Source organism: Saccoglossus kowalevskii, chromosome 2, assembly GCF_978046115.1.
Source record: "Saccoglossus kowalevskii chromosome 2, keSacKowa6.1, whole genome shotgun sequence".
NCBI lineage: Eukaryota > Metazoa > Hemichordata > Enteropneusta > Harrimaniidae > Saccoglossus > Saccoglossus kowalevskii.
In genome coordinates, this window is record NC_140642.1 from 29,424,392 (window position 1) to 29,436,849 (window position 12,458).

Here is a 12,458-nt window from a genome sequence, read left to right on the forward strand (position 1 = left end):
TAATGTTATTTTACAGTCTTGCAGACATTGATTCTTCATTCTCAAGTGTCAAATTTAGAGTGACTGACAAAGGAAACAGATGTCATGTTATTAGTATTCAATTACATACAAAGGTATGCTATTTATCCCATATATCATGACATGTGATATTTATCCCATATATCATGACATGTGATATTTATCCCATATATCATGACATGTGATATTTATCCCATATATCATGACAATTTTATGAGATACAGCCATGTGATATTTATCCCATATATCATGACACTTCCATGAGATATAGCCATGTGATATTTATCCCATATATCATGACACTTCCATGAGATATAACCATGTGATATTTATCCCATATATGACAATTCCATGAGATACAGCCATGTGATATTTATCCCCATATATCATGACACTTCCATGAGATACAGCCATGTGATATTTATCCCATATATCATGACAATTCCATGAGATACAGCCATGTGATATTTATCCCCATATATAATGACACTTCCATGAGATACAGCCATGTGATATTTATCCCATATATCATGACAATTCCATGAGATACAGCCATGTGATATTTATCCCCATATATCATGACACTTCCATGAGATACAGCCATGTGATATTTATCCCATATATCATGAGACTTCCATGAGATACAGCCATGTGATATTTATCCTACATATATCATGACACTTCCATGAGATACAGCCATGTGATATTTATCCCATATATCATGACACTTCCATGAGATACAGCCATGTGATAATTATCCCATATATCATGACACTTCCATGAGATACAGCCATGTGATATTTATCCTACATATATCATGACACTTCCATGAGATACAGCCATGTGATATTTATCCCATATATCATGACACTTCCATGAGATATAGCCATGTGATATTTATCCCATATATCATGACAATTCCATGAGATATAGCCATGTGATATTTATCCCATATATGACAATTCCATGAGATACAGCCATGTGATATTTATCCCCATATATAATGACACTTCCATGAGATACAGCCATGTGATATTTATCCCATATATCATGACAATTCCATGAGATACAGCCATGTGATATTTATCCCCATATATCATGACACTTCCATGAGATACAGCCATGTGATATTTATCCCATATATCATGAGACTTCCATGAGATACAGCCATGTGCTATTTATCCCATATATCATGACACTTCCATGAGATACAGCCATGTGATATTTATCCCATATATCATGACACTTCCATGAGATATAGCCATGTGATATTTATCCCATATATCATGACAATTCCATGAGATACAGCCATGTGATATTTATCCCCATATATCATGACACTTCCATGAGATACAGCCATGTGATATTTATCCCATATATCATGACAATTCCATGAGATACAGCCATGTGATATTTATCCCCATATATCATGACACTTCCATGAGATACAGCCATGTGATATTTATCCCATATATCATGAGACTTCCATGAGATACAGCCATGTGCTATTTATCCCATATATCATGACACTTCCATGAGATACAGCCATGTGATATTTATCCCATATATCATGACACTTCCATGAGATATAGCCATGTGATATTTATCCCATATATCATGACAATTCCATGAGATATAGCCATCTACCACAGCAGCTCATGCCCATAGAAATACACTGTACAGTGGTAAGAATCCAAGCATAGAATGTTCTGTGACATAGCTCAACCCCCCCCCCCCCCCCAGAATAGTCAAATCTATTGGATATAGGCTATATTATTCATGAAACTGAAAGTTAGGATAATTTGTTTCAAATATCACAAGAAGTCATTGACAGATTAGTCTGTATATGTATGACAAACATAGTTGGGTAATCAGTACTGTAAAATACTTCAGCTGGAATTAATTTTCACTGAAAAGACTTTTTGAATGTTGAGTATGGAATTTATTTTCACTGATTTTTGATGTATTGAATGTAAATTATAGAAAACAAAGTATATTCACTGAATTTTATTTTCATTGAATCACTCCTTGAGCAAAAATAATGTATTTATTTGACTGCCAAGATCTAAACACTTTCATTTTTTGTTTTATCCCTCTAGCATCCCTCTGTTGCTCCACAGTGTTTAACTGAACTACCAGCATTGTTCAAATTTGTATGGACTCAGAAAGTAAGAAACTAAATGTGACAGTTTTTTTTTTTTCGCCAATAACACCCAATGTTGAAATAAATTATATACAAGTGCCCATTCATTTTTCAGAGTACTTTACAGGATATTTACCACCAGTTTTCCCAGGAATTAGAAAAATATCAAGATTATTTTGATATTATTGATGAGATTGATGGAAAAACATGGGTGCTTGAACCAGAAAATCCCAGCTATGCAAGCACATTAAGAAGAATTGCCTTAGGTTGGTTTCACATCCTTGCTCATAATGTGATTTTTTTCACCTTGTCCATATCATTGATGAGGGGAAAACTTAAAGTACACAAGGAGAAAATGTCTTACACTAATTCGTATCTTTGTCAAAATTGAATACAATATGGGACAGTAACATACATACATGTTTAGGATATAAGATCTCAGTCCAGTTCAATTCAATTTTGGCATGTTTATTATATTATATATTTTGCAATTCTGTTTATGATAAAGCCTAAAAGGGACCATGGTGAAAATGTAATTTACAATTGTCTAGTGGTTACCATAACTTAAAACAATTTTCTATCTGATCATCGTCAAACTTGAAAATTTTATCAATCACTATAAAATGTCAACCAAGTTTAATTTTGGTGTGATTAGCATGACTAATATTGGTGAAAATGTGGCTAAATTAAAACATAAGAATGAAGATATTTAAACTAGTGATCATGAGAACAAGATGTTGGTAATAGATACTGCAGTAATATATCCTGCCAAAATTTGGGGGATTATTGTTCCCACCAAATTGTATAGTTATATTGTACTTCATGTTATTGTATACGAGATGTTGAGATTAATACAGTACATTATTAGAAAATATGACATGTTTTCAATTGGTTGCTGTGGACATGGTCATAGTTGCTACGGATACACCAATCATCAATTGACTTTTTTTTTAATTCTTATCTAAGGAAGTAGCTCATCACTGCAGATTGACATTGATCCATTCCACCCTAGAGTATTGCCAGAATGTAGATTTTTAGGTGCTGATCATGGTAAGAAAATATATAAATTAATAGTTCAGGGTTAACTTTGGAATCCAAAATTGTTCCCACCAACAATTTTTATGAACATTTCAGTGGTAATTTTGAGCAAAATTTAATTTGTTATTGTGAACTGGCCTTGATCATCATTTTTGGAAAAGTTGTGCAACTTGTACCCCAGACCATTCGTCCCGGTGTTATCGCTATCGCCACACGAGACTCCAGCTTGTCTCCTATACAATTTTCCTTCCGCCCACTTAATTTTAATATTCATATGACCTTTGCACTGACATCGATAGCCAATCGCATTCGACCGCGGACGTCACTCTAAATAAACAACTGAATAAATTAATATACCATATTTGGAAGATAGCGGGTAAATTCAACGTTGTTGGTGTGTTCCTTCGGGTTCCGAAGTCGCACGAAACGAGTTCATGTTCCGTTATCTTTCGCAAGTAAAACAGGTCGATATGTATTAAACATGGCATTTGTTTTCTTGTTTTAACCCCCTTATTACGCAAGCTTCCGTCGAAATGGTGTTTTTTTCGACGATTTGTGGCATGTTGCAAAACGAACGAAACATTGCGGCATTCTTAGCGGTGGATAAGGGATCGACTATGTCGTCACATTTATGTCTCGTTTGAAAGAGAATAAACAACCGCTCAGAAAAATATGTTGCTAATATTTAAGTGCGGTGCCTTGAAATCGCCTGCCCGACGTCCACATTTCAAAAGGATGTTCGATTTGCAATGACGACCGCGACCGTTCATATGTACTAGGCGACGTTACTAATTACTACTAGGGTCGGTGTTTGCATTAAGAATTATAGAACAAAAGATCAGCAAAGCGGTGCTTTTGTCGGCGATTTTGTCAAAGGGAATATTGATAAAATGTTGCAAAACAGAATCGCGAGTTGGGTGAAAAATTGCGCCGGCGGCATTCTCAGCGATGGCCACACCCGAGAAACACCGTGTCACGGTGCATTCGTGCATCAGTACACCGAAGAAATACATACATATTGTTGCGGACGACTATTGTAGACTGTGTTCGTGTAGTCTTCGAGTTTGTGGACAGTTAAAGTCGTGTGTGAATTTATTCAAGCCAGGAAAAGCAGGAGGGATAACTTATGGAAATCGTCTTTCCAATTTGATCCAGTGCGACGTTGTGAAAGGATCTAACCCTAGTTCTTTGATGACAAGTGGAAGAATTTGGAAAATAAGCGATTTTCCGAAACCAGTCGGCAAAAAAGCGACAGTATCTTTCCTGTTACATATAGCTTCAATTGCGGACAATTGTTCTTCTTTGATAGAGTTGATGCCATCGATGTGTTTTAAGACACTGTCCACTGCTGACGCGACAATTTCCTTAGAAATCATTTTGATTTGATTTATGGATGGCGAGCACCGACACTCCGATCCGATGAACTAATCAAAACTAAAATGGCGCGTGTCACGTGACTTTGTTTACTAAAGATAGCGTGGGCGTTTGATTGACACTCAACTCATTAGTATTCCACCAATCACAGCTACATCTACTTTCTGGATGTGCGCAGTCAAATTGTATAGGAGACAAGCTGGAGTCTCGTGCACTATTAAAAACCTTGTGAACATTTCTTATTAAATAGTTATGTTTAACATAATGCTGATATACATTAAACAAATAAATATTTATCTGACAGTTGTAAACCCGTTGAGGGACAAACTCAATGCTAATTTGGAGAGATGGGATCCATTGCAGAGTGCTTTGATGAACTTACATAATATCATACAGATTGAATTTCCATCCCCTTCAAAAATACAGAAACAGGTAACAATTAGTGAAAGCTTGTTTTTTCTCTTCCCTGTCACTTTTAGCATTTTCAAACTTGAATGTCAATATTAAAAATCTTTTTGAAGTAATATTCACCACGATGGCCATTATGTCTATTGATCATCGATGTGTTCGACTTTCAAAGAGTAAATACAGTGAGTATAAACCAGTGAACTTATAAATGTCACTGATACGGTTGTCAGCAGATGTACAACCCCTAGAGATATTAGTCTATTAATGCAGTTCAAATCATCATATAAAAACAAAAGATCTTCTTAACAGGATTTCAGTATGGAATGTGGTATATGTTACTCTTATCGACTAGAGACTACAATACCAGATAAAGTATGTGAAGATCCAAGATGTGGACAGCCATTCCACCAAACTTGTCTTTATGAGGTTTGTATTATAGAATGTGTGAGTTTATTGTGTACTGTTTGCCAAAAATGTACACACTCTCATCAACTAACCCCCCTTTTCCTGGTACATAAAAGTTAAATTCTTTGGGATGTCATGTTGAAATTACCTTTCACTCCAAGACAAGATAATAAAAATTGTTGTTGAACTTCAACAATTAGAAAATACATTTATGGACAGCTACCATGCCAGCTGAGTTTCTTATTGGTTTGTTCTAGACTGTGCATATCAAGACTATTGAACATTGACTTTTCGAGTTTTCATTCCATTATTTTTACTTTAGCAGACTGACGTTTGTTGCTAGTTTGGGAGTTATAATACATTATTATGTGGACAGTTGGGAAATCAAACCAGCATGCATACTTATCACCATTCTAGATGGAAATCATTTTCACTGTCAATATGAGATTATATTTTCTTTGATTTCAGTGGTTGCGTGCACTACCATCCAGTCGTCAGAGTTTCAACACCATATTTGGAGAATGTCCTTATTGCAGCAAGCCAATCACAGTCAAGATGGTTACAAAGTGATGCAAGCTTACATTAGAGAAATGCTAGCAAGGCTGACAATAGTCTGGTGTAACCCATGGTGACTACAACCGCATAATCTGTGAATAAGTAATACTGTACAACGGAACTCAAGACTAGGAATTTTGTGCCGTTATCTTCATGGAACAACCTTTCCATGCTTTGCGATTCATCAGATCCCTATACACCTGGTTTACAATCACTATTGATGTGTCCATCTATCCCCTCCATCAGTAATGTTGTTTTGATCAAGATTTTGATGATTTGACAAAGATTAAAAGAAAAAAAAGTGCCTTTATAAACGCCTGTGACTAAAAATCGTGATGGACACTCAGTTTGTTCGTTATTACATTGTTCCCCATTTACCAAAATTAAATACCAGTAATTCAATCAACCAAACCACATGTAACATACATTGTAAAGCAACACCAATGTCATAACAAAATATACCAGGCAAATAAAATATTCATACATTTTTATTTCTGTCTGCAAATTAAAAAAATAAAACTGCTCAAATTTTAAGTTATATGGCACATGTACATTTGAAAGCTAAAAAAATGTTTGGCATAGTAAAATGTTCATGTTCTAAATTAGAAAACTAAAATCATGCATGACAGCAAGGTCATTTGAGTTAATACAGGAGCATAAACAGTTTATTTAGAGGTTATAAGAGCAAGCAGAAAATTAGCCTATTTGATGGAGATAACAACCTAGCATAAGCTGTTTATTTATAAAGAGCAAGCAAAGCTATTTGATGGGACAAAGTAAGCAAGGTTATATCCACTAGCAAATACCCAAGCATAGTGTCTATAACGCACATGAAATATGCTGTAACACGTTGCTATGTGTAAATTTCAAATTCTCCCAATGTCGTTTTAAGGGATGACAAAGAGCCTAGTTTTTTTAAAAACATCTAGAAGTGGGATAATTCTGAAAACATAATGAGATTTTTGGTTTTATTTGTGTGAATTGGTATTCTAATGCATTTTGAGGGATCAGAATTTACTTGTAGTGCAGTGCGTATTCTAAATTTTGACGAGGCGAATGACAAAATCTACAACAATTTTAAGTTGATTTCAATGAATTAGCGATCATACAATATTTCTGCACAAGAGAAGTAAAAAATACAATACAACAGGCCCTGTAAGAGTCGATGACATGTTTGATTTGAGTGCATGCACCTTCCTCAATGTTTTGAGTTTTCTTGCAAAATGAGCATTATAATTTTTGGCAATAATTCATATTTAGTACTTGTACCAGATTTCCCTGTTTTAAGTCAGTTGATCACATACCTGCAAACACAATGAACAGCGCTCACAATTGTGCGATCTTGATCCAGTTGGATAATTGTGCCAGATATAAAACCTTGCTACAGCCAATCAGATGGCCAGATTCAAACTAACCATGTTATAACATAAGAATCAAAGCTTTACACTGCAGAAAGGAGCCTGTATTTGGCAGACCATTTACTACCGGTAGCTGCCAAACAAAAACCATATAATCTCTCAAAAAAAATACTTAGGACATGAACGCTCAGGTCACTGAAAGAAAGCACTTTTTACAGAAGCCAAAGAAGCTGGTGGGGGTATTCAGTCTAAAGGTGGCAAACAATCTCAATGTAATAATTATTACCCTTTTAAAAGGCGCTGGTTGTCGCGCCGTATCCTGTTCAATATGGGACTCATACGACGTATACAACGCATGGAAAATACATTGTTTATTTACATAAAATTTGAACACGCGCTGCGCGACGACTACTGCCCTTTAATAAAAAAAAATCCACCCTTCAAGTGAAAAAAAAAAACCATGCAAATGAAGGGTCAGTTCAGTCAATGTATAAAATAATAAAAAAAAACTTTTGTGCATGAAACATGGCCAGCATATGTCTCGTAATTTACACTCAGAATGCTATCATTTTTTGGCTACAAAATATGCATATCATTGCAGGTATGGAGTTGAGAATTGAAAAGGTCCCAAAAATGAAATGTATGCAGTAATGTGGTAAATATATGAGAAAATTTAAACCTTGGAATGAGTGCTGATATACTTTTTACAGAATGGTAAATTCCACTGTTTTCGATGCTATAATCTACCGGTATATTTATATATCTGTCACCGTAATGCCATAAGTTACAGCATGCCGTAATTTTGCAATATTTTATGGGGTATTTTCATCCTATCATATTAGGAAATGCCAATTCCAAATACGCTTATAATAAAAACAAACATGGCTGCCACCAGGGTTTGACCGGATACCACACAAAGAAGTTTGCTGATTCTGTTCTAAACCTTTTGGATTTCGGCATAATTTCCATGATGTATCTTTTGAAAAAAAAAAAAAAGTATATAATAAGGTTATTATGAGGATACCTCAAAGTATGCACTCAGACAATACACATCAACCTCTGCTGCACGTCAGCAGATAATCCAGCTGTACTGTCTTTGAGGTATCCTGGTAATAACCTCATATTATCAACATATCGGGCATGTCATTAAAACAAAATGGCCGCCAGTCAGCTATTTTGAATCCAATCTGAAAAATAAAATGACGTGCATCAGGAACCTGTAATGTCTAATGTATATTGTACATTTGAACAAAATCCATCCATAAATGCAAGAAATGCTTGATATTTGAGGATTTTTTTAGCACAAAAATAGCCACCATTTGGCCACTTTGAAAGGATCGTCAAACCAATATATTCGTATATCTATGACATGATGTATAATGAATATAAAAAATTTTAACATAATCAGTCAAAACAAGTCAGACATATGGGTCTGGAAACCCATTCATTAAAACAAAATGGCCGCCAGACAGCAATTTTAAACCTGATCTGACAAATAAAATGATGTGCATCGGGAACCCGTTATGTCTAATGTATATATCAAGTTTGAAAGAAATCCATCCAGAAATGCTTGATATTTGATGATTTTTAGCACAAAAATGACCACCATTTGGCCATTGTGAATAGGATCGTCAAACCAATATATCTGTCTATCTATGACATGATGTATAATGAATATTTAAAATTTGAACATAATCAGTGAAAGCAAGTCAGACATATGGCTTGAGAACCACATTCATTAAAACAAAATTGCCGCCAGTTGGCCATTTCGAATCTAATCTGAAAATAAAAATTATTTGCATCAAGGTCCCATAATGTCTAATGTATACACCAAGTTTGAACAAAATCCATCTGTAAACAGCCGAAAAATGCTTGATTTTGATGATTTGTAGCACAAAAATTCGGCCATCTTGAATCAGATCGTGAAACAAATTGACATGCATATGTATAATATGATGTATGTGTTAAGTTTGATTGTGATTGATCCACGCATTTCTAAGATACAGGTCCGGACGCACGCACGGACACACATAGGTCAAATCATATGTTCCCGTTTTCGGACTGCGTCCGAACGGGGACTAATAAAGTGGCTCTTAAATATCTCACTGGTTCTCTTATTACAATCAATTAGCACAAAGGAATAATTGTCTTATATTTTGGCAGAAAACCAGCGATCCCAGGTCTAACAAGCACCTGTGATTCCACCTAACTACATTTGTGCCCGGTACCGGTATTTTTATTAACTCAAATACATCAGTGTTCTCCCCAGACTCCATGCCAAGCATCGTGGCTAATTTGCATAATAATTTGTTTCTCCAACAAACATTGTGATACAGTAACTACAATAAAGAAGATATATTTTTATAGCTCATATATTTTATATCACTTCATTGTATTTCATGTGTGCATTAAGTCAAATAAAGTTTGAAATAGAACAGCAAAAATGTATTGTTATGAATATATTGTTACAACAGGTACAGTCAGTTTTAGTGCCCATGTCAGTTCATATGACGTGGGGGGAAAAACATTTTTTGGTTAAATTTGTTAAGTCTGCCAGATTGCCATTTTTTTTTCTGCAACTGCATTTCAAAACTCAAGATCTTCCAGACACAATCGACAAATTATTATTTTGCAGGCCCCGCTCCCTCAAAAGACTTCTGTTTTTGTAAGGCTAACAAAGGCAAGATTACCTTTCGATCAATACATGTTATTGTTTTAAAGACTAGGCTGACACTTGTAAACAATACAACAACTTAAGCATCGCGGACAAGATTTCAAGAATTGCGGGCGAAACAAAAGTGAAGCCCATAGTGCTTGAAAGGCCTGAGAACACTGTACATGCAACCATCACATTTGCGAATCAAGATTGAGCCTTTGATTTTGTTTATTGGTGAATATGACGCACATAGTGAAATTGAACTTGCATTTATGATAATGAGAAACGGTCCTGCTTTTTCGTCAAACTAAAAAAATGGCTGCGCCATTCTTGTAATTGCGCATGCATACTCGCCATACTGATAAAACCGCATATATTTGATGTTTTTAGTTGCTGTATCTGCTCAAATAACATCCATCATGACCTATTAAATCGTTATACATTTTTGTGTATATTTAAACTCGCAAATTCTCAGACCTTCCAATGAAATATTACCAAGTATTTTTGCAACAGAATACATTATCGCAATATGCAAATTAGCCTACTCACCCAAGTCAAATATTTGTTCAGAAATTTCAAAGACCACTAAGTTATAAATTAATTAATGCAATAATTAGCTAATTAACATGCATGGAATTGCACCAAAATCTAATCAGCACATCTACTCATGATATATTAGCTGTGTACCAAATTTTATTTGAAATTGAAATTGTAGATATTGAGTTATCAGTGGAAAATTATTTAGTCAGTCACAGACACCGGTAACACAAGCTCAGTTTCACGGAAGCTAAAAATTCTACAGAAAAGACAAGCTAAACCACACATCAAATATCATTATGCCTTTATAGCAGATCTGGAAATGTTGCACTTTTTTTGTTGTTGAAATAAATGTTTTGTGTCGGTTCAGAACATTGAATATTACTGTAGTCTGTCCTGACATTTTTTATGTGTTAATACATACAGGTAGAACATTTTTGCCACAGAAGCCATATTCACATTTGGAACTACATGATAGGGCTGTGCAGCCATCTCTCTATCAAATGGCAATTCAAGCACAAGCAGACTTTGATCATGATTCCTCTGAAGTTACATCGTTAGTGAATGAATCTCCAGTGGAATTGGCCTTCTATGGAACACTCACCCAGGGTAGGATTTGAACTCTGGTTCACCAATCATTACCGGTAGTCTGATGCAACAACTACTACACTGCCAGTGATGAACAATAGTGGCCACGGTAGTCTTGTGGTGGAGGAACTTGACCTAATGCATTGATGAGTCTGAAATAAAGTCCACAGTCAAAGAGATCACTGAATGACTATCGTATTAAAAAAAAAAATTTAACTGCTAACGTAATGCTGGATTCCTCCAAAAATTGTACTCATCGATCAGAGTGGTAAAATTAGAGAATATCAATAAACCCTTGGGTGGTCAGGTCTGGAGGTTCGGATAACAGTATCATAAGTCTTGGGATTTTCCACTTAATTTTTATGAACAGAGACTTAAAACACGGGCTTGACCTTTTTTTATTTAAAAAAACCTCCACTTTTACTTAAGTTGTACTAACTTCAGGATGTATGCACTATTCAAACAATACAGATTCACAGAAATCCTGCACAAAGCACCCATAGCAACGCTTATATCTTACTGTATGGTAGAGCAATTCAACAAATGTTGATAATTTTCTGCTCAATAGAAGAAGTAGAATTCCAGTTACAATATTCAAACATAAATAAATACTTAATTATATGTCTGCTTTGTTTGTGATTTTTTGAAATGAAAAGTTGGTTAACATAAAAGGGCTGTTAAATCTTTGTCTCAAATCCTCATTACACTCCCTTGTGAATACATGCATTGTTTTATAAAAGAAAAATATCTTGGAAGGGAAAATTGCCGACAGTCAGTGAAGGAACAATGACCGAGGTTAGGATCACCAGCCAGCAGATGTTCAGCGCCAATATGATCAAAATACATTTCACAATTTTCCTTACACAGACTGAATTAAGACAATAAGCAAAGTCATGGTTCTAATGCTAACGTCTGACATTGCACCAAAGTACTAAATCCGCTCAGAAGTTGGAGATTTTGCTTAAACAGAACAAAATCATTATCTCCCATGTGTGCTTTGCACAACTATCATTCAACTAAAATGCCATCACTGATGAGTTGCACAATGATTGTGGTTATATACATATCTATATATACACCAGGAAAGTGTTCTGTGTCCAAAAAGGTGTTTGTATGCTGGGGATGCTAACTCAGCTGATGGCAATGTACATTTCAATTAAATAACTGAACACATCTTGAAGAGGTCTACCTGAGGTACATATATGTATATTATCAAATTTGCTATTTTCAACAAGACGACGAAAATATCACTTTTCTTATCAAAAATAGAAAAATCATTACAAAATGTACAAATCTAAGAGTGGTCTGCCCAAGGTACATATACACCAAGTTGAAAACGAATGACAAACACTCGTGCAGACAGCGAAGCTAAAATCGG

At 35.1% G+C, this 12,458-nt stretch overlaps 1 protein-coding gene across 2 annotated transcripts in view; it reads left to right on the forward strand.

Moving 5' to 3' along the window:
* LOC102803649 (E3 ubiquitin-protein ligase FANCL-like) overlaps nt 1–6,432 on the forward strand; it is a 30,680-nt gene extending 24,248 nt beyond the window's left edge. For both annotated transcript variants that reach the window (XM_085494130.1, XM_085494131.1), the window contains exons 7-13: nt 17–113; nt 2,118–2,186; nt 2,277–2,427; nt 3,128–3,211; nt 4,878–5,005; nt 5,291–5,407; nt 5,855–6,432. In XM_085494130.1, the coding sequence (XP_085350256.1) occupies nt 17–113; nt 2,118–2,186; nt 2,277–2,427; nt 3,128–3,211; nt 4,878–5,005; nt 5,291–5,407; nt 5,855–5,956 (748 nt within the window). In that variant the 3' untranslated portion in view covers nt 5,957–6,432. The remainder of the gene's footprint in view (nt 1–16; nt 114–2,117; nt 2,187–2,276; nt 2,428–3,127; nt 3,212–4,877; nt 5,006–5,290; nt 5,408–5,854) is intronic.
* The last annotated feature ends 6,026 nt before the right edge of the window (nt 6,433–12,458 follow it).